Genomic DNA, 23,628 nt, shown 5'->3' on the forward strand with positions numbered 1-23,628 from the left:
GTGAGGAGCGCGCAACTCGATAAGCCTTGCATCGATTGTCAACACGCGACACACACTGGGTGTTCCAAAAGCAGCGTAAAACGCAAATGCTTGAAGAAATTGGTGTGAATTTTTTTCGTTGAAAATGTCAGTCGATCTATTCGAATCTCAAATTAATATTTCTTTAGTAAGAATCTATTTTACACATATTTTATCATTAATAAAATACTATTATCGTCCTGAAAAAATTTGTCGTTGACAAGAATTTTGTTTTCGAAATTTTACACGACATGTATCGTCGTAGACGGAAAGAAATTGCGATATTTTTTTAAATGATGAATACAGTGCAAAAATCGTGTCGGCGACTATGAGACAAAATTTCATATACATGCAATTTTTCATACATGACGCGAAATATTTCTTTCAGGCGTGAATCAATTAGATGGCTTCGCGCCGTCTTCGAGCACGTCTGAGACTCCGGGCCAGGCACCCCTAACAAGCTTCCGGACACTTCCGCCCAAGAGCAATTTGAAGCGCAGGTTGACCGACTGCATGGAGGGCGATGAGTCGCGAAGCAACCCCGATGAGCCCGTGAAAAAGAAGCGCAACATTCAGTTCGATGCAGTGACAGTCTATTACTTCCCCAGGACGCAGGGCTTCACCTGCGTACCTTCCCAGGTGAGTCCTAAAACTGTTCTCTCTCATTTTCTTTAACTCTTAAATAGCAATTTTATTGCGTGTCTTCTCTTTATTTTTTCAAATCGAAAGATTATTTGTATTCAGGAAAATAATTAGCAAACGCTTAAAGCTTCTTGTAATAAAGAAATATATTATTATTTGTAATATTATTTTAAGATACCATGAGGGAATATTGACCGTCGAATTTATATAAAGTATCGTATAAGATAATGTAAGAAAATCAATTTCCCTTTTTCTTTCAATCGCTTTCATGCAAGACGTCTCTTTGAATTTCCCCCTTCAACATCGTTTATAATACCATTCAATCATAACATAATGTTCACCATTGAATTCGTATAAGACATCATTTTATTTTTTTGTGTACTATCGCTTCACAATAAAATTTTATAGCATCGTGATATGGTGTCTTTTATTGATTTCAGCCATAAGGGATTCCGTTAGCTGTATAAAAGTAAACGAACAAACTTTCTCGTCGATATGACATAATCATGATACTATTCGTTTTACTACTAATAGTGTATTTATTTTAATATGTTTTTATTAATATTGACATTTCATTAAAATCATGTTCCATTTATGATTCAAAAGATAAAAGAAAATAAATTTCCTTTAAAGAAACCTCTCCACTAATAGAGATAAAACCAGTCGCAAAGTGCATTAAAAAATATTGAAAGAGGAAAAATATTTAGGAAATTGAAAAATTAAAAATTAAAAAATATTTCCAACAATTCCCGCAATCGATTTTTCTTCATTTTAGGGCGGCAGCACCCTGGGCATGAGCGCCACGCACACACACGCCGAGAGATTTTCGTTGTCGGAACACGCGGCTGAGCAGAGGCGAATCCATCGCGCGCATCTCGCGCAGCTGCGCTCGGAGCGCAACTGCGCGACCAGCTGCGTGACCGAGACGGCATCGAGCTCGGAGGATCCGAGCGACGATACCGACGAGGAACCCAGCGATACCGAGGAGCTCGACATCGACAGTTACTACTTCCTGCAACCGGTACCGACGTGGCAGCGCCGGGTGATGCTGAGGAATGCCGGAGTCCGGAGGATAGATGCCGTCGAGAAGGATGAGTGTCGCGATATACGGGCTAGCAGAGAGCACTGCGGATGCGGCTGCAAAGGATATTGCGATCCTGAAAGCTGTCCTTGCAGCAGAGCCAACGTCAAGTGTCAAGTAAGTCGCCGGAGACAATTAGAATTAATCTTAATGCGATTAAAGAATACGATAATCGTTCTCTATTCTTTTTTATTTTGATTATGTTAAAAAGAGATCCTGTCAAATCTATGTAAAATTTAAGAAATTGTGATCCTGAGTGGATGCGAAGTGAAAAATTAAATAGAGAAGAGAGAGAGGATTTCTGACCTACTTTTTTAAAAATTCTATAGGAGTGGAAATTTAATTTTTCCTGCTTTGAGATTAATATTTTATGTGTAATTTGGATTTAATCTTTTAAAATTCTTATAAGAAGCCATTTCTCTGGTGATCAATCTTTCCATTTATTAACACATTCAGTTGAGATTAGTTTTACTGACAATGAGAAATCTGGGGATTAATAAGTTAAATTGAATCGATGTTTTCCCAACATGAAAATTAACAGAGGATATTATTCAAAAGAGCTTAAGAGTAGATTAAAAATAATCAAGAATAATCTTTATTAATCTTTATATTTAAAAACGAATTTTTAAATGAAAAGGCATCTATATATTATAAATATCGATAAAAAAAAAATATCGATTAATTTATTGAATCAATTAAAAACACGTATAGAGCATATTAATATTATACTAGAGTATATTATTTTTATACTTTCCGAGTCTTCTTAAATACCAATATATGATTTTTCATCGAATTCGACTTTTAGGTGGACCGACCAGGTTTCCCTTGCGGTTGCACGCGAGACGGTTGCGCAAACAGCTCTGGCAGAATCGAATTTAATCCAGTGCGTGTGCGAACGCACTTTATTCACACGCTGATGCGCCTCGAGCTGGAGAAGAAGCAACGCGAGGAGGAAGGCGGCGGCGAGCACACGGATCAGGTCGCGGACAATCAGAGGCAGAGCGGCAGGGGTAATGGCGGTTCTCTGAGAGACATCGATTCCCTAGGGATGGAGATTGCCGGCAGGAGCGGCGACGCGTGCGCGATCCCGGGTTCCGGGGGCGGGGGCGGATTCACGACCTTGCACTACGAGACGGGTCACGAGGGTGGCGTGGTGACGGCAGGCTGCCAGCCGGAAGTGCCTGGCACCAGGGAGGATAGTTTAGACCTGTACGCGATTAGAGACGATTGTTACGCGAGCGAGGACACGGTGGACGGTAGCCAATCGGTCGCGGCACAGCGGAAGCTGCATCCCGAATTCGGCCAGGCCTTCCAGAGCTTCTCGACGGGAGGGCAAAATGGAGGCGCGGGCGGCGCCGGCGGTGGCATGAGCTTCCAGCAATCCTCGTACCAGGATTACGTGAATTCACCGTACGCGAATCTGCCGTCCACGTCGCGGGTCTCGCAATTCCAGCCGCCCCCACCGCCGCAATTCCAGTCGTCGCCTAATCCGACCGCGTTCGCGCACTACGGCCCTTACGGAGGCACCCAGGATGCCACGAACGCCGCCCTCCAGAGTAATTGCAGCGCGCAGCTCCATCAAGTGCCGGCAGCACCGCCACCAGGTCAGCAACAGCAGCAGCAGCAGCAGCAACACTCATCCTACGACACGACGGTGTTCGCACAGGACGAGGCTACGAGTACAGCGCAGTACACGAATCTCACTAATTCGGTACAGCCGATGAACGCTACGACGGTGGTGCAGCAGATGCAGGGCAAGCTCGAGCCCTTCTCGGAGCTGCTCAGCGGCAGGTACTCGTACTACGGCGAGATGCACGAACCGCAGCAGCATCACGGTACTTATGGTGCTCACGGTGGCCATGGAGGTGCGACCGGCAAGATCGCGGAGATGGTCGTCGAGCCCTGTCAGGTCGCCGCTGAACAACAGTCCGAGAACACGTCCGAGGATTGCGACGAGAATTTTGGCGAGATTATCAAAAAGTCTATGGTCGAGACCGTGTCCGCTTAAGATAAAAAAACTCTCTCTCGCGCGGAACAAGTACTTTTGAATAATCGAACGCGCATCGGAAGTACGTAAAGAATTTTTTAGCGCTCGAAAGAATTTATTTCTCTTCGAGTCCTTCTTCCTAGAAGGAAATTATCCGAATGACGGAGTTCAATAAGTACAGACGTATACTCCGGTACACCCTGATACACCTCGGGAGGGTCCATTCCGCCCGATTCCTCCGAAAACGAGGACTTTGAGGATGATTTAAACGGAGGAGAATTTTCGGAGTTTATTAACGGTTCGCCTCTTGCGCGATATTAAAGATAATGGTGCCCTCCGAGGGAAAAGAAAGGGGCCATAGAATTAGACTGACGAGAAGTTTCGGAAGGAAAATTATTAGAGAATTTTGCGGCTACGACGTGTGCGTCCGCCCGGGATGAAGAGATTCGTAACGTCATCGTCGACATCCTCGTCGATCTGCAGAACCGAGATATCGCCTGAACCGCTTGACTTCGCAAACTAAAGAGACTTTAACGATTTTTATTGCAATCGAGAACTGATTTTTGTTTGCACTAAAAAGCTAAGGAAATGATTACAGGTTGTGAAATTAAGTGATTCATATCGGATATAGATCGACGACGACATGATTGAACGTGACGACGAAAATCTGAGCTCGCAAGGTTCCAAAAGAGATGATTCTTCGAGCTTCGAGTTCTCGTCGAGAATCTTCAAGAGTGATCCGTGAGCAATGATGGGAAAAGATTTCAACGAGGTTGTGACCAAGAAATAACATGGGATCAGCTTATAGGTTGCAGTTTATAATATCTAACTTTAATACTTTTAAGCGTAGGACCGGAAGCGGGTCTTTTTAAACTAGCCTCGAATCAGGCGTTGCGGTTCACAGTTAATATCCATCTAGATCGAATCTGCTAGCTCGAATTTCGAAAGAACCGTTCTGGAATGTAGTTAAATTTTAATACTGAAATCATTTATTCAATCGTATTTTATATAGGAGTTTAATATTTTTAATATAATATTTTTTACTTTATATATACAATTAATTCAATATATTTTTATATATTAACATTTATATAATAATCTTATATGATATTTATATGTAGAGAAAAAAATGTGTATAATTTATTCAATATATTTTATAACAAAATTTATCAAATAAAACTTTGATTAGATTAAGATTTGGTAGATTAATTATTCTTTCTTATATCCAAACTATATTAGCGTTGATAAATATTGTAAAAAATTAAAATTCTCTGGAGTGCGTTGTATCTCTTGACGAAAACGACATTCCAGAATAAGAATTATGGATCTTTCAATTCGTTAGAGCAGCAAAACATATCGTTCTAGAGCGATATTTCGAGACGTAAATGAGATAATTGCGTTTGGCTGAGATCGCCCCTCGGCGAACGCAACAACAAAGTAAGAACGAAAAAAGCACACGTATATACATGATATATTCGTAGACGAGCGTGAAACGTGAGCGATTGTGATACTTGTGCATATGAAAAATAATAAAAAAAAAAAGGAAAAAAAATGGCGCGATGGTCACCGCCATCAAGTTCGTGGATTCAGGAACAAATTACGCGAGACTTTTTTTACGTCAATACAGAAACTGCGAATGGTATTTTAATGATTACCTCGACTACGAAGTACGGATTTCGATTTTTTTTTTCTCGTGAATATCCAGCGTAAATTAATTGCGAGGAAATCTGGAAAATCTCAAACGCGTCGAGCGCCTGAAAAACATTTCTTTAGTTAAACGCATTTTTTTCACGCGTGCGATTCTTTATATTTATAATTAAATGCAATATAAGAAAAGAAGAGGAAGAGAAAATATATACATATATATTATATATACATTATATATATAAATACATATATGAAGAGTATACATAAAAATGTATATAATTGTTAATTCTTTATTTTTGTAAATAATATTATTATTTTATCAATACGATCACGATTCGATCAAGAGACCTAAAAAATTCATTTACTCTAGAAATCAAAGTAAGTTAGTCTTATACGCATTATTAATCTGTTTATAAAGAATTTTTCTATAATTATAATTATATATATATATGCAGCAATTATATAATAATTATATTCCTATCATTTGGCGCTCGATAGATTTGAAATTTTTCATTAAAACTGTCAATACACATCACATGTACAATTGTAATTAATATTACAAATGTACATGTAATATATATATATATATATATATATATATTAACATTTGTAATTAATTTTATGGTGCCTATGTAATTATACAATTTTGATCACGCGATCTTTTCTCTAAATAAAGAAGGCTTTTTCGAAAGTGTGAACGGATAAAATTTAACAAATACGAAATAAAAAGAAATATAAGGAAATATAAGAAATATAAAGAAAAAGAAGCTGAGGAGAAAGAAAGAAACTCGCGCTTGAGCTCGGCTTCTTGCAAAGAAACCAATTGATCGAAAGAGAAAAGCTCGCGAAGAGCACAACGCAACATCATCACCATCATCACCGCGCCGACTATTATCTTTTGCACGCCCATCATCCTCAATCAATCCAACCAATCAGTCACCCCGTAGAAGATATTTCGAGAGAAACGGACCTCTCTTTAGCGCATCCCGGGACGTTGATCGCTGTGTCAATGATTAATTGAAGTACTATATATACATACATAAAAAATACATACATACATATATACGTATATTTATATTTATATATTTATATATATATGTATGTATAAGCGAATGTAAACGATACGACGATAGTATTAAATTTATACACGTCCACACAAATATATAAATATACAGAAACACACACACACACACACACACACACACACACACACACACACACACACATGCATACATACATACATACATGGACACTCGAAGCCGGACGTGTCAACTTCCGCGAAACACATCCTTTTTCTTCTTTTCTTCTTTATTTCCTTTTTCCTTTTCGCTCCATAATCGCGCTGTCATACCTTACTGTGTTCATCATCGGTAATCGGTGCCTAATAAAAATGAGCGAAAGGTAAAAATTGCTAGAGAAAAAAATAGCGAAAAAAAGAAGAAAGAGAGAGAGAGAGAGAGAGAGAGAGAGAGAGAGAGAGAGAGAGAGAGAAGGTAAAGGGCGAAAGCGGCGAAGCGCGGGAGTATCGTCCAAAATGCAAAAAAAAATGTGACACGTCCGCGCGCAAGGTATTGAAAAAAAAAGAATAAAACATATAAAAATTATACACGTATGTAAGTAACTTTTAGAGTATTTGAGTAAAAAAGAGGCATACATAGTTGATAGCGTTTTATTAAATGTTGTGAAAAACGTCTCCATCTGTCTGTCGTCTAAATGTCTGTCGTTTAAGTGTCTTTATCTTCGTATTCTTGACGCGCATTTAGCGTTAGAAGCTGTATCCAGACAAACTATCTTTCCTCTCAAGGCAGAAAATTTGTGAATTTAAAAATTTAATTCGGTAGAATAAAAAGTTCCCTTTATTTACGATCCTTAAAATTGATGATAAGTTTTGAATCGAGCAGCCGCTCTTAATGCTAAAAGCGCGACAAGAAAACCTATGTGTTTTACTGTCTTTAACTGACAGAAATCCTTAACTTTTTTTAAAAGAAAATTTTCATCCTTTTTTCCTCCATCCATCTCATATATTTCCTTTTGGAAATTTATAATAGTTTTTCTAGTATGGCTCAATTTTTTTCATTTTGGATAATTTTTAAATAATTTTTTCACATTGTTTATAAAGAAATATTTGTTAATGCATATCATTATTTTTTTAAATAGTTATCAATTAAGTTTAATTAATTAAGTTTTATCATAATCAATTTGAAGAAGTTAAATATTAGGAATCATTCATAGAAATAGAATCATTCGTATAGAATAAAAAATGCGAATTAAATAAAATTCGGATACAAAAGCGGAAGTAGAGAATAATTTTGACAGAAAAAGAATTTCGAGATCATCATATAATGATGTTTTATAATATTTTGTGGCATATTTAAGGTTACATTCTCCCAATGAATGATTCCAAAAATAGAAGGGCTGTCATAGTCTATTCTCTTCAGAAACCAGCAACGAAAATGGCAAAGCGATATAGCGATTCTAAACATGGCGCGTAAAATTCCTCTCTCTTCACGGCATCAACACAAACATGAAACCTTGAACGAAACCTCGGATATGACTAAACCGACAAGCTGGTAAGCCATCGCCATTTGCGATTACAAAAATATGAAGAGTAATGTAGAGTGAAAATGAAAGATTGGATTTTTATATTATTTTTATAGAAAAGTGGGTTTCCCCTATATTTGATTCACCCTTTCCTAAGTTTTTCATTATATAAAGAATATGTTCCATTTATAAATTTAAATTCTGCCTAAAATTATTATCCTCTCGCTACTTGGTTTTCAATATTAAATAAAATTTTAATTATTTTTAAAAATCTTAATTATTAATTTCAACTTATAAGCTTCAATATTAAATATTTAAATAGAAAAGATTCGAGTAAAATATTCGTTAAATTAAAATCTTGCTGAGATAAATTAAAAGAATGACGCTTTCTCTCAATATTCCTTTCTCAAATCTGGGCATCATTTTAGCTCTTAAGCGTCGGGCTTCGAGGTGCATCGAGCCAGCACTGGAAACACTCTCCTCGGTAAAGCGAGGGGACCACCACCGTTACAACAAATGGCGGTACCGTCGTAACTTACCTCCTGCCCTCTCCCACCCCGTGTCTCGTCTGGTGGGAAAAAGTTCGTCACACACCTCCGGCACATCTCCAGCGTGACGACGGTTAACCATACAGTCGCACAGCGAGGTCCAACTCGCGAGGGAACCTCGACTCCTCTTGGCTGGCAATTTTCCTGGCGCGTCGCGACTCGCGTGCCCTAGTCTCCCTCTCTTTGATTTTTTTCATTTTGTAAGCTGAAGCGAGGAGTCCGTGGTGTACCCCCTCGGTCCCCGAACCCCCGGTACCGTACCGTTCTGATCGGGGAACGGCACTCGTTCAAGAGGAAAAGAGACAGAGAGAGAGAAGGAGAAAAAGAGAGACGTCGCCGCCTGTTCGTCCTCGCTTGCGTTAGCGAGCGATCTACCTCGATACAACGATCGTTCAACGAACGTATTGGAGTGAAATTCGAATCTCGAGGATTGTTTGGTGTCGTGAAGTGAGTGAAGTTTCGAGGGAAATTCGGTATGTTAAAGAGAGAAGAAAGAAGAGGGAGAGAGAAAGGAGAGCGACGACGTGCCCGAAGGTGTCGTTGACGTTTCATGTGTCAGTGTCCTCTCTTCGTCTCTCTCGTCTTCGCGCTCGCAACGCTATTCTCCATCTCGTTCTCAAGCTCCAGCTTTTGTGGACTTTTCGCTCTTGAAGAAAGCATTCCGAGAAGGAAGACGAAATATCACGAGGATATTTTAGAATGCAGTGTAAACTATAATCCTGGACTTCAACGAAACTATATAATCGATATTATAGCCCTAGTTAGTCCTTTTCTTTCCTGACATAGGATATCCCTATCCAGCCATTATCCTATATCCCTAGATCCCTGTAATCTTTATCCAATTGCACAATTTTGCACGTCTTTCTCTTTTCTAACGTGATCATAATCCGGATTATAATAAGAATTACTCCGTAATTGCCATTCAACCATCATCTCCTATATTTTTTTCTTATGTATAATACATATTACATTGTTATAGCTAATATTATTACCACAGTTACTCCACTCAACTAATATTTTCACAATCATCGCTCTTTTCTATTTATTTCTCTCGCATTAAATATCTCCACATTCCTCTGTTTCCTTTCAATATCTTTGCCTTTTCTTCTTCATTGTTTTTGCTCCGAAAAAATTTTTTTTCCTCAGTGTTTTTGCTCCGAAAAAATTTCATTGCCGATGACAATTTTCACAATAGCTCTTGGTTCGCCCGATACTCTTTAAAAGATTGGTAAAAGAACAAGAAAAAGAGAGAAGACTCTCCTCAACATCATCCTGACGCTATGCCGGATGACAAATTAGGCCGGGAGCGGCTGTCACAGGCGGAATCCCTCGGGAATCTTCCCGTTCGGGAGGCAGAGCTCGACGCAGAATGACGAGCTCGTGTTGCTGTTGCCGGAAGCGAAGCCGCGAAGAGGAGCGACGAGCAATCCGGCGACGAAGACGACGACGACGAGCGAGTTCGGGGTCCTCTAGTGCTAGCGGAGGGCTATGAGCGCTGACAATGGGGACGAATCCTTGGTAATTATCACGTACCTTTCTCCTTTCTTTTTATTATCGTCCTCTCTCGTTTTATTCTCGCGTATAATGTCCTGTTTCCCGCAAATTCTGCGCAGTTTATCCATAGTTATTTATTTATAGATTAGTCTTTTTGATTACTTATTGCAGATATTCATACTAAATTCTCTAGGATACGAAAACATGTTCTAATACAAATATTCCGTTTCATCTCTTCTTCTTTTTTCCTTTCATTTTTATATTTGTTGTAATATATTCATGGTGGTTCTATTCAATTTTTTTGACGTGGCTTCTAAAATATGAAAATATATTCCAAGCCTATTCTGCTCTCTCTCTCTTTCTCTCTTTTTTCTCTTTCTGTTTCTCTTATTCCATCTCTCTTGGCATCGCATGGAAAGATTGTGGCTGGATTTGAAAGCCCGTTCCTGACGTAACGCGGTCACGAACCGTGCATTTTCGTGGCCGGAGGTGCGACGCCTCAAGACGCGATCGATAGAAACTACAGCCCTCGAATTAGTTCGCCATCGTTTCTATATTTCGGTGCTGACAGCTTTATTAATAAAATTTAATATAGTTTTTAATTTAGTATTTACAAATTCGCAAGAAATATTTATTTCAATGAAAAGGTAGTAATTATTTCTTTGCGTCTTTTAAAAGAGGTTTTTAAATTACTTTCAATTATTTATATCCGAAAAATATATTTCATTTTTTAAAAAAGCTCAAAAAAGAGACTCCAGAAGTTCTGCTGTTTCAAAAATATTGACAAATTATTTTTGAAGCATTAAAAATTCTGAAATCCTCTTAAAATATAAGAATTCTCTCTTGTAGAATTTACAGTGTTTTCTATAAATATCTATGAAAAAAAGAACAAGAAAATGCAAGTCAGTCTCAACTAATTAATCAATGTATATAAAATAAATAGAAACATTTTTTAAAAATTTTTGATACGATTTATGTGGAAGATCTAAAATAAGGAAAACACAATTTGAAGAGAATTTAGTCAATAAAAATTGTGTCCCTATAGCTTCGTAATAAAGTGGCAATTGAGCTGAACTAAGGATTTGACACTTGACTACCTCCGCTGATCGATTTCTACCTTCACTTCCGCCGTCACTTTTCAACGACATTTATACACGCGAGTGCCTTTCTGCATCACACCTCGTACAACACATAATTCGTATCTTTATTGCATCCGCTCGACGCAGTTGCATAAAATGTCTTTTCTACTTCGCGTTTCAACGTTTCGCAACTTTTCGCGCAATTTGTAGTTGAGATTGCAACAATTCTTAAATCACAATCGCAGTTTCGCAGTCACATGGTACGTTTCCCCCGGTTTGTTCCCGCGTGCCCTTATCTTGTTTGTTGTTTTTACCTTAAATGTCAAGGTTCGCGAAGCACAGCTCGGTGACTCTCTAATGACGAAACGCTTCCGTAACGATGGCTCGATACTCGTCCTGTGTGTGGAAAATTAACAGTGATATATTATCCTCCTCGAGACGGCTTGACATTAGACCTTGATATGTCGCGCTTTCATGGATATCGACTTATCATGAATGCTTCGGTGTCCCGTGAAACGTATCCGTAAGTCGTTTGCCTTTATGACAGATAGCCATCCTGGATCAACGACGTCGTTTTGCCTCGTTATCGTATCGGAAGGTGGAAAGCTGCGTAAATATCAAATGTATTTCAGAATTGCTTTCCATCGATTGAGTGATTTCTTTTCAATAGAAACGTCAAATTATATGGACCAATTTTTAAATAATTAAACTGCTCAAGTTTTGATGTAAATTGGGCTTTAAAAGCGACACAAAAGTACAACGCTATCCTTGAACGATTTTCATTAAAAACTTTTTTCATAAAAGTATGAAAAAATATCTGGATATTAAGTAATATAATATAAAGATATAAATACATTAAATATTGTAATTTTAATGTGTAATTATTATAATTATTATAATTCTTAAAATCTAACAGTCAATTTTTGATTTCAAGATTAAGCAAATTAGATATAATTAGAGCATTTAACAATACTTGAGAGAGATACGATTACATTTAATGTATCTTACAATTAGACGCTCAGACGCTCCACGTTTCATTTTTACAAGACGGATAAATTTTCCATTTTCCAAAAATGCTTCAGCATCAAATTGGAAAAGCATAGTGTTCCAATTTGGAAATCGCCAGGCCGGTTTATCCGCTCCGACGAATCGCGTTTTGCGCTCCAAGATGCTCTTACATGGAATGCAAAGTAATACGTGTCAAGTCTAACGAGGCGCGTCGCGGAATGTAACCAGAAGGTAGGCGAAGGAAAATGTGCAGGAAAAATCAAAGTCGGATCATATATGGTTCTGGAATAAAGCTTTGACATTCCTTTAGAACGGAATAGAGCTTTAGAATTCCTCTCACGTGAAATTTCTCGAGAAATAGATGTATATATTCGATTGATCTTATAATTAAAAGTATATTTACTTCTATAATTTTTTAAAAAATTGCAGAATGTACTATTTTGTTGTAATATCTGAAAAATAAATTTGATATAATATGGATAAAAAATATAGAACAATAATATTGATAATATTCTCGTGTATGCAAGAGACATTTTATCTAAAAATTATATTATAATTTCAAATTAAAATAGTTTAATTTGATGTTTCGATAAAATGTTATCGTTTATCGCGCGTTATATTTTTGTAGAGAAACCGCGATGACGCGTAGCGCGATATCGGGATACTTTCGCGATTCCGACATGCGAAAAGAATCGCGTTGTGTAGAGATGGAAGGAGCGTTAGTTGCAGAAAGGAAAAGAGATTCCTCTCGTTCCGTGAAGCAGAAATGGATATCCGCCTTTCTCACGACGAGACGTGAGAAGATCGATTCGAGCGAGTATAACTGGAACGCACACATAGCTCTTGCACACCTTGTATCTTATCTCCAATTGGGGCAATCATTCTATTCGCGCAAAGATATATTTCAAACTCAACATCATCCGGAGAAATGTCTTGTAACTGAGATTGCCGGAGCGAGATCAACCGAATGAAGCATAAACGAGGATAGCCTTTATAGGCCTCGATAGAAAACTTAGCCCCGATCCGGGTATTAGGTCCACTTAAAGCGATTAACACGTTTTTCACATCCGAAGAAGGCTAAGTGATCTTCAATGCAATGATCGTGACAATTATTAGATGACTCAAGCTTCTCTTTGAAGTTTCTAGCGCGACTAATTTAATTTTGCGGGGACTTTACTCGGAGCTGGAAACTAATTAAATACTCGATATTATTTTGCTTTAAATATATATCTACTCTTATTAAAAATTTATACGCTATACAATAAGTTATATGTAATTAAAGAGAGAGAGAAAGAAATAATTTTTATTTATATAACAATATTATAAAAATATAAAAATTTTTACAAATCGAAATATTTTTAAATAATTATTATATTTAAATATATTATATAATTATTATAATTATTATATTTAAATATATTATACATGATATAGAAATGTTTAAAATATATTTTTTATTATATATATCATATAATTACTAAATAAAATTTTAATTCTATTTAAAAGATATATGTGTATCGGGATATTTTTTTTTATTATTTAAAGAAACATGGAAAATGCCGCGTACTGACTTGTTATTAGACGTGCTAAATATATCCAGAATGAACTAAAGGAAATGTTGTTTTTCATTTGTCAAGTATTGTTGATTTTCTCGGATGAAACCATTATTATACATACAAGTCGATCGTTTATACAAATGTTTGACCGTCGACAACTCTCACCAACATTCCGCGGAGCCCAATTGCTTGTTTGAATGCAACACATGTGGCATACTTGTGCTAAGGTTGCAACCCACGTAAAGAAACGTAACACATATTTCAAACACAATATGTGTGTATACATAAATATGCATGTAAAATAAAGAAAATAATTATCATGTAAAAAACATTTTTCGAAGAATATATAGTCGTCGAGTCGTCGAGTGAGTCGCGCAAAATTTATCATAATTCTAGTGTAAAGATATTAATTATAATTTGCTTGGTATAATATTTTATTTTTTATATATTAATTTTATTTATATTTTAAGAATTAATTTTATTCATATCATATCATAAACAGAATGTTTTTTAGTTCAAATAAGAATTTGATCTTAATAATATATTATTTAATATTTTTTTTGCAGAAATTGATTTTTTATAATTTCAAGAAAGTAGTAAATCCCTTGATTTCTTAAGTAGTTTTCAAAAGCAGTAAATCCCTTGGTTTTTTAAGAATTAAAGAATGAAAAACTATCAATATTGCAAACATAAATTTATAAATTAAGTCTTGCATTAATCCATCACGTTTGCATTATTTGTGTGAATTAATACAAATATATTATACGTGTATCCAGCACATTATAAGGTAGAATATTTTGCAGGATAAAGTACGATATTTTCCAACTTGATTCCGATCGATTAGCCGTGCGTTCAGCTTCATCCGGATTGAACTTTAACTCTGACTTGGTGTCGAAACCTGACCGACTTGAAACCGCTAACTGTTTCGACGAGTTCGACCTTGACTTCAATATATCGCTTCCGTCAGCGATTCTCGGGGAAAAACAGTCTCATAATCACGATAATATCATCCTGCCTGACTACGCATCGCTTTAACCCCTGGCTGTCGATTTCAATTCCTTATCTACCACTCTCTCCTGCAGACCATATTTCATTCTTTGAAACTAAGTCTAGCAAAAACATACTTATAAAATCGAGTAAATATACGCACGCACACAAATAAATCAGTTGTAATTATAATGCATTATCGTACAATTTTATTTTTAATGCAAATTGATCTTAAGCAAAATTATCAAATTAATCTCAAATAAAATTCAATAACATTCGATAAAAATGTTTTTTAAATACAGATTAATAGAAATATTATTAAATAATTCTTTATATTTTTATGTTTAAGAAAAAAAACAATTTGATGTTTATGCGTAAAACACTCGTGATTTCGAGTCACGTTTTCCCACGAAATGTTGTAACTCTTCAAGGTCTCTAGTTGAAAATAATCGCGATGATGATTTCGCGCATGGACGACGTATCAAAATGGAGCCTACATGGGTTTCTTATGTAAATTCGCGGCTATTGTGTGTCGTCGAATTGAACCGCTCGACCGCGAGACTTAATTGCATTCGTTGAGCTTAATTATCGCGGCGAGAGAGAGAGAGAGAGAGAGAGAGAGAGAGAGAGAGAGAGAGAGAGAGAGAGAGAGAGAGATCTTATATCGTGTATCGTATTGTGAGTGGCGCGGACGAAAGTAAAATGATGAGAGCAAGTTCTCTCGTAAGTTTCTACACTTTCGCTAATCAAGCGATTTTCCTGCCGTCTCGAATTGAATGAAACGAGAAATCGAATATTATGACGCGAGTGTAATAGACAGCATCCACACTCAAATCTCTATCATTACGATTAGATTTATCCGAAGCTACAAAAATATAAATAACTTAATCACTGTACAACCAATAAAAATTTTATCCAATATACTCTATAATGGTTTATAAACGCGCTAAATATTTGTTCACATGTCTCACATATGGTCTTCTATTATACACGTGATTCTTATATATCATCATGTTCGTCTGTCAAATTAAATTTATTTTGATGTTTATAAGTAACGAAGTGATTTATTTATCGAAACCAACACACGATAACGCGTAAATAGATTGACTACCACTGATCGAGCACGTGTTTCACGGCATTCGTTCCCATTTGAAAGCGGAGAGAATTCACTTCAATCTCTATGACTCTATAACATGCAGAGTCTGGAATCTATCTCTTTTTTTGTTTTCATCTCTCTTCTCTCTTTCTCTAAGCATATATTAACATTATAAACTTGAAAATGCTTCTAGTATTAAAACACATTTTTATTTTTCTCTCATGTTTCTCTGATAGACAAAATAATTAATTGCTAATTAATTTAACATTCCTTTTAAGTCTGATTGCAAATATATAAAATTATTTTAATCAGACTTAAAAGGAATATTAAATTAGCAATTAATTATTTTGTCTATCAGAGAAATATGAGAGAGAGAAACAAAATTTTATATATTTTATATATGTATTTATTTTAAATATTTTTACTTTTACATGTGTAATGAAAAAGAACTGTAGTTGTTCTTTTATATTTTGCGAATGCAAAATATGCTAAAGAGGATATTCTGGTCACGGACAAAGCAAATTCAGCAGTCATTTATACATATGTTAAACGTCCCAAATCTAGAATTTCTTTGGCTTCGACAAAGATTCTCGTTTGAGAGACGCTTTCTTTTTCTCAAAAAACGCAGAGCAAAGTAGGTAGTTTATCAACGTCTCGAGGTGAACGAACGTCAATTCGCCGAGGGCGAAATTTTTACCAAAATTGCGATTTCTCTCGGACTTGTATACACACGAAAACACAGCGATGCGAAAGTAATACGATTTCATCGACCAACTGCTCAAGTGACATTTGGCAAGAGGTCAGCTGCTATCTTGTAGATTTGTCATATCAATTCTACTATTAATCTCTTTGAATATCAAATTAAAATTATGAAAATAATATGAGAAAGAGAAAAATATAATTAATTATAAAAATAAATTTAAAAATATTCACTCTTTTTAAATATTATCTTTTAATAACATATATATATATATATTTATTTGTGTATTACACAAGTATCTATAATATATTAAAATTATATACATATTATATATTATATACGAAAACTATTATAAAACATTTTATTACAAACATTTAATCAAAATATTTGTAATAAAATATTTTATAATAGTCAGTTTTATATTGAAATATTATATTATTTATAATATAAATGCATTACTTTTCTTTGGAAAAACAAAGAAAAATTGATTTTATATTAATTTAATATTTATAATATTTCAATATAAATAATATAATATTTCAACATAAAACCTGACTATTATGAAATATTTTATTTTATTATATTTTATTTTATAATTAGAATATTATATTTTATTTTATTATTGCATTTATTTTGTAGTAATTATATCAGATTAGAAGTTTTGAAACTGAAAATAACAAGGTGTCCGAGTGCGCATTATCGATTTGCTCGCCTCGTCCCACGAGCCACGAGATACCAATGACGTCATTTGACGTGCGTGACGCAACGACAGCATAGCATCTTTTCCTACGTCACAACGCGTCACGAGTAGCGTCACGAGTACTCTCAGATAACGAAAGAAATTAATGGCGATCGCGTTATTGCCTATACTAATTCAAACGCAAGAGTTTCGCTGGAAATTTACAACCGCTTTTAAAGACGTCCGCATTTATATGATTGAGATATTTTATTGCAACAATCGAAGACCGCATACGAATTATTTCCTCGAGAGCGAGTGATGAAATTCGCAATCATAATACCTAGCTTTGTCAAGATAAAACTATAAAAAGACTCAAAAATCTTGCAAAAGTATATTTCTAATATATAATTTCTAATATATAATTTAAATATTAGAATCTAATATTTATTTTATAATAAATTGAAATTAAATTATTATCAATTTTTACAGAAATTTAACTTACATTCTTATTAAATATAAAACTATTAAAATTATTAAATTCAAGTCTTAATTACTAAATATTTAATTTAATTATTAAGAGAAAAACTTGAACGACTATTTAGAATAATCTATTTTTTTGTACATGTTTGTAATCTTTACAAAGAATGCTGAAAAAAGCAGTTGGTAGATAGCATCAGAAGATTCCCTACGGTTTAATTTCATGGCAACCGTCTGGGATTCGTTCTGCCACCCTTACAATGTTGTTCTTTCTCCCCAAGAGACGGAGGTACATATGGCGAAGATTTGATGACTCAGACCGTCGTTTTATGGGGATGCGAGAGTCTGCTCTCGCATGAAAAGAGATTTTCGCAGCCCCCATTGGTTTTTAGCAATCAACGAGAGTAGCACGCATCATGAAAACATCAGATTTTTACAAAGATGGAAAAGAAACTTAATTTTTTCAAAAAAATAATCATTAATTAAAATATTTCATTTATCAAGAAAAATCGCAATAAAAATATCTCGCTTCACAATAATATAATATCAGTGTTACTATGAAATCAATTTTTGGCATTTATACGACCGCTGATGAATCGATGTTGATCAGCAAGGCAAATGAAATTTACATGATCATCTTTAGATGAAGACGCGATCATAAAAGACCTCCGTGCTTCCAGAATTGTGTGTAGAAAGCGTAGAGGAGCATCATCAAAGGCTCGCAAATGGTCATGCATGTGTGCGTCTGTCATGTGCACATCCTGCAACCGTCCCCGTTGAACGAACAGAACTTTACTTCTTGCATTTTGTATCCTTCTTCGATAAAGAATCCTTCAAACGATTATTGACAATAATAAATTCATTCATATAGAAATTGCGCCAGTTTATTTCCGATTCTTTAGAAATTTATTATTATAAAGAAATGCGAATATAAGTAAATTTTATCTTGCAAAAACAATTTACTCCTCTAATTATATTAAAATATTAAATTAAATAAATTAAATACCACGCGTCTGTTTATTCAGCAAGAAAATCATGTCCATAAAAGACAAATGGTTTTAAAAATGTTAAATAAATAAATCTTAAATGACAATTTAATTTATATGTAGAGAAAATTTTAATTAAATAAATAATTTAATTACAATTTTCTCTACATATAAATTAAAATGTCACAGATAAAAATGTCACAAAATTAAATGTCACAAAATTAAATGTCACTTAATGACTCCAATTATTGGAGCATCTCCATTTCAGAATTTAAAAAAAAATTTGATTTCAATTTTTAAAAAAATTCCAAGATCGATCCTCTTGAACGTGCCATTCTTTCCGCCCCCGGGACCCGGAATATCGATGATACATTCCTGACCTCAGCGTAGCGTAGCGGCGGCGTGATCGGTGCATTTCGATTGCACATTGCAACGCGCCGCGTCGGTCAGCGTCAGTTGGCGTCGGGACGGCGAACGGTGCGGTCATATTTCGCCTCTCTCTTCTGAAACAGTTCGTATAGTCCGCGGCTCGAATAATTCCGATTCAGGTGATCACACACGCAGGCCTTGCACCTGGCCCGGATCACGATCCGCAGGTAACGAAATTCGGAGCAGCTGTTCTTCCCTTGATTCCGCGCGAGAGTCACTTCATCGTTGTTGACGATTAAGAGAACGAAGGTGATTAAGAGCCGCTGAGATCATCGGGCGTGTTTGTAATTGAAAATCAAAGAATTACTATTGTAATTGAAACAAAGGAGATTTCTCATTTTTCTCTGCCGAAAAACATTGGCGGAAAGTTTTCAATCAGTGTGTTTTCTGATTTTCGTTGAGTGATATTCGACAATTTCTCTCTCGTGATCATTTACAAAATTACGCTTTTAAAATTGCTCTTTAAGAATCAATTTAATTTTTTAACTTCCTGATCGCGAAAAGTTCCTTAAACTGTTTAAACATTTTTGAAAAATTTTATTAATATTAAAATTATTGAACAAAAAAGGTGTTCTATTCTTTCAATTACGGCTCGAGTCACGCGTTGGGCACACACTTTGTTCGTGCTTAATAATCGATCCAGCTACATCATGATTCATAAAATTCAGAGAAGTAAGTTAAAAATTTATAATCCCATTTTTCTTTGTAAAGAGATCGCACTCGTTTTTTTTTTTCAAAATCGGATCTATTCTCTTGGAACGATCGATATTTTACATGAATTATCAATGAAACATTATTGCCATTATTACTTTTCGCATCACATAATACTAATAATACTAATAATACTGTACTAGTGTAAAATCTTCATTCATAATTTTAAATATTTATTAATGAAAAGAAAGAAAACAGAGAGAGAAAGAGACGAGATACTACTAGTAAAATATATAATATTAATAATAATCATGGACTTTTTAATGAAATTAATAATAAAAAAAATTATGATAATTTATAGCAAATATAGAGAAATCATCGAAAACTACAAAAACTATACTTGTTAGAAATAAAAATTCAAGAAAAGATATTTTTTCGTTTTATCATATATCACAAATTTTTAATAAAGATCTAGAATCTTTTAAATAAAATGCGATTGTGTCTTTGTGTGCGTTTTAAACATAAAAATAATTTTACGAGTGTGAATATTCATTCTGTGTAATTCTTTATATCATATCTAGTGCATTGTTTGCCCGGCAGATGTAATCATTTGGATATCACTTCCGCTGTCGATTTCATTGCTATTTCGAGATCATACATCTCAGAGCTTCCTAATTCGAGAGAGCAATCGTTTCGTTTAACTTTGATTTAAACAATCTATTTGCATAAATATACGCGCATTTCATATTTCACTCTAAAGATTTCGAAAAATTTTCATGCATTTTTCACAAGATTAATAAAATCGGCAAATATTGTATTGGCAGAAGTGAAAATCATACAGTAGGAATATTTTTGTTCGAGTAACATTATTAGGCTTAGTCGCAGAAACACCTTGAGAGACTCTAACCAGTTATTGTTGAGTCGTACGAGCAATACGAGCATACGCATACATATGCACGTGTAAGCGTCTCACGTATCAATGTAACGAATGACTAACCGAGTAACCTATTAGTTAGGTATTCGTTTTCCAATTCACAGACATATGCCTGTTTGTCTTTATGTTAATTGAATCTGACACATGTGATTTTTTTCCATGCAAAAGAAAAGAAAAATTTCGAGTAATATATTTAAATAAATACTATTTATTTTAAGTAAACATATATAAAATGTGCGAAGAAGCATGATTATTACAACTTATTTATTATTACTTACTTACTAAAAATATATATCCTGAATTATCTTAATATTAAAAAAGATATCTTTATTTCTACTTAATGAAAATCATAATTTTTTATTATCGTTATTAACTTCACTGACAATGTTCATTCCTTCAAAAGCAAATATCACGCATTTATACATATTTGTACAATATTTTCATATCTCAAAAAATCAATAGCCCAATAGTATCTAAAAAAAAATTGTGATCCGTGCACTATAGATATTATAGTGCATAGAGGGACGATAGAGAAAGCGCTATTATTATTAATGGCGGATTTAGGGCCCGGCACAGGAACGGGAGCAATTAGGTTGCTTCCCATCACGGATGAAGGGTTTTACGTCGACGCCATTAAAGCTATTAAACGAGAGAGAAAGAGAAACAAGCGCGAAATGCTTAACATGGGTTAAACACTTCCTGCTGCCACGAAACGAGTGCCTCCCTTTATGGACAATACCTATGTTGCATAATGCATTTCAACTGCATGTGTTCTTCAAGAGATGAACCGGGATAGTACCATGTCGCTGCGACATGTGTTGCAGTACGCGAGATGTGTCATTATTAAAATAAAATCCGGCGATCAATATCTTTTAAATATTACCGAAAAATTCGAAAAAATTAATTTAAAATTATTTCTGTGACCCAGTTATATTTATTTAGTAATATTTAATGTTTAATGTTTAATGTTTATAATTTAGTAATATTTAATATTTAATGTTTATAAAGCCAAAAATTAAAAATTAAAAATTAAAAAAAAAGAATTTTAATTATTATGCTGAATAAAATGCTATTATAACGCGAAAGAAAAAAAGTCGTAAGAAAACCGCAATTTTTTCTCAGAATAACTTATAAGCATGTAAGAAAGAGATAACGAAATACTTAAATATTGAAAATTTTTACAAAATAAAATTTTGACAAATTTTTTTTTTAAATTAATATAAAATTAAATTTTACTTAAAAGTAAATATGAGAAGTAGATATAAAAGTTATTTTGATTTAAAAAAAAACACGATTGCTCTTTAATTCAGAAATAATTATGATAAGATAAATGAGGCCCGAAAGAATTATTATTATGACTTTTAGTTGGAAATTGATAAAAATTGGAGCATTTTTGCTTACCGCGTTTTTGGAAAAAGGTGAAAGGTTGCGACAAACGATCTGATTTCTCGTGTCATGTCGCGACGCGGCGCACGGGGCGTTTGTTTTATCATTTGTCAGAACGAGGCGTCGACACATTTATCGTCGTTTGCATTCTACTTAATCGTATTGCGCCATAGGGCCAATCTCGCTGTCATGGAACATCTGTCTCATTCGCGCGTCAGCGAAATCAAATCGCGAGCGATAATCGAATTTCGACGATCGACTATCTCGAATGAAAGAGAAGCCCAATCGGAGAGTTCGAGGCACATGTTTCTTCTCTCTTTCAATTTTCCTTTTTACCTTCGCAGTCAAAAGTCGGCATTTATCTCGTTTGCATAATAAAAGGGAATGCTAAGTGATATCAATTTTTTTTTTTTTTATAAAGAATGTTTCCGGAGTACTTTGAGATTTTTCTATTTTCTGAAAAGATATCTCGAGAGCAAGATATTTCTCGATATATTTTTCCATGGATAGCCCGAATACATTTTTGAAATAATTAAATTTAAATGTACACTCTTCAATGCATAATAATATGCGTTTTTTCTTTTAGATTATATTTTTAAAATATATCTCATAAATATCCCCTCTGAAAAATTAAAAATATTTCTTTTCATACTCACAATCAGCATTATTTCGATTTTCTACTTTGAAATATCGATCTACTGCATGAAAATATCGTGTCTAAAGTCTCAACAGTCTATTCACGGAATGAAAATTATTGCCTATTAGTAGAACGAAACGCGACCGACGTAACAAATTGACAATTGAGAAGATTAATGCGTCACATTTTCACATGGAAAAGTTCTAAACATATTTAATCCTTGATATTGAAATCATATTTCACAGACAGATTTATTAAAACGGCAATTTCCATCTCTTATGAAAGAAATAATTCAATCATTAAACTAATCAAATAAATTAAATGCCAATAATTATCATAATTAAATAATAATTTGTATTCTAACTTATCGGAATAATTATACATCATGTATGAATTCTACCATATAATTATATCATATTATGTATAATGTATTTTATTGTTATAGATATTATTCTATCTCATGAGCATTTTAATTATAATTAAATACTTGTGACGTAAAATGAAAAATCAAGCTTTGCGCTTCGCATTTTTCTTTGTGGTTTCAAAATATTATTTGATGGACTATGCCCTTTAGCTTTAACGCTGCCTCGTATGTTGCCCTTTAACATGGAAAGGTAACGCACAATCAAAGGATCTTGTTATAATTCCTGTATATGACCGCCTACGCGGTACGCATACCGGAAATATATTTGCACGTCACCTTCGACCTTTTAGATTTAATTAATTATAATACCGAGGGCTATATATTGATAGACGAAAATGTGTTTTTCATTCGAAATAAAATGCTCTTTATAAATTTGTTTTCTTTGTCTTTCTCTCTGCGTTTAAGCTCTCAATTGTAAGGATTAATCTCGATAAGCGTAAATGTATCACTATGTTTCTGTTCCTCAAAGGGTCGCAAATATCATATATTCATAATCCTCATTCATGATCGTCATCAACAATTAAATCAATTCATTTTAAAACACTTGAAAATGTTCAGATTATCCCCTTTAAATCTAAGAGAATTTTAATTCATATACATATTTTTAATTATTTCAAACATATTCAGAATAAAAATTATTA

General features: G+C 34.4%; 2 protein-coding genes and 1 long non-coding RNA gene across 8 annotated transcripts in view; 2 read left to right on the forward strand and 1 right to left on the reverse strand.

Annotated features, from left to right (window-relative positions):
* Axud1 (AXIN1 up-regulated 1) overlaps positions 1 to 7,068 on the forward strand; it is a 33,480-nt gene extending 26,412 nt beyond the window's left edge. For all 4 annotated transcript variants that reach the window (XM_083092891.1, XM_083092890.1, XM_083092893.1 and 1 more), the window contains exons 3-5: positions 407 to 657; positions 1,436 to 1,858; positions 2,547 to 7,068. In XM_083092891.1, the coding sequence (XP_082949017.1) occupies positions 407 to 657; positions 1,436 to 1,858; positions 2,547 to 3,749 (1,877 nt within the window). In that variant the 3' untranslated portion in view covers positions 3,750 to 7,068. The remainder of the gene's footprint in view (positions 1 to 406; positions 658 to 1,435; positions 1,859 to 2,546) is intronic.
* Positions 7,069 to 8,490: 1,422 nt separating this feature from the next.
* Rgl (Ral guanine nucleotide dissociation stimulator-like) overlaps positions 8,491 to 23,628 on the forward strand; it is a 28,292-nt gene continuing 13,154 nt past the window's right edge. The window contains exon 1 of one of the 3 annotated variants that reach the window (XM_083092910.1): positions 8,491 to 9,982. Coding sequence is in view for 1 of the 3 variants with exons in the window: in XM_083092912.1 (XP_082949038.1) it covers positions 9,953 to 9,982 (30 nt within the window). In the remaining 2 variants the exon portion in view is untranslated. Of the gene's footprint in view, positions 9,983 to 18,834; positions 19,123 to 23,628 lie in introns of those variants that run through there. The other 2 variants (XM_083092912.1, XM_083092911.1) reach the window with 2 other exon arrangements.
* The window catches only part of LOC145967868 (uncharacterized), a 126,524-nt gene continuing 114,224 nt past the window's right edge, over positions 11,329 to 23,628 (reverse strand). Inside the window, exon 4 of the long non-coding RNA XR_014437582.1 lies at positions 11,329 to 11,643. This is a non-coding gene — a long non-coding RNA (uncharacterized LOC145967868). The remainder of the gene's footprint in view (positions 11,644 to 23,628) is intronic.

The sequence above is a fragment of the Camponotus vicinus genome, unplaced genomic scaffold (genome assembly GCF_025532165.1).
Source record: "Camponotus vicinus isolate PSW18456_S1 unplaced genomic scaffold, iyCamVici1.0 SCAF_3, whole genome shotgun sequence".
NCBI classification, from domain to species: domain Eukaryota; kingdom Metazoa; phylum Arthropoda; class Insecta; order Hymenoptera; family Formicidae; genus Camponotus; species Camponotus vicinus.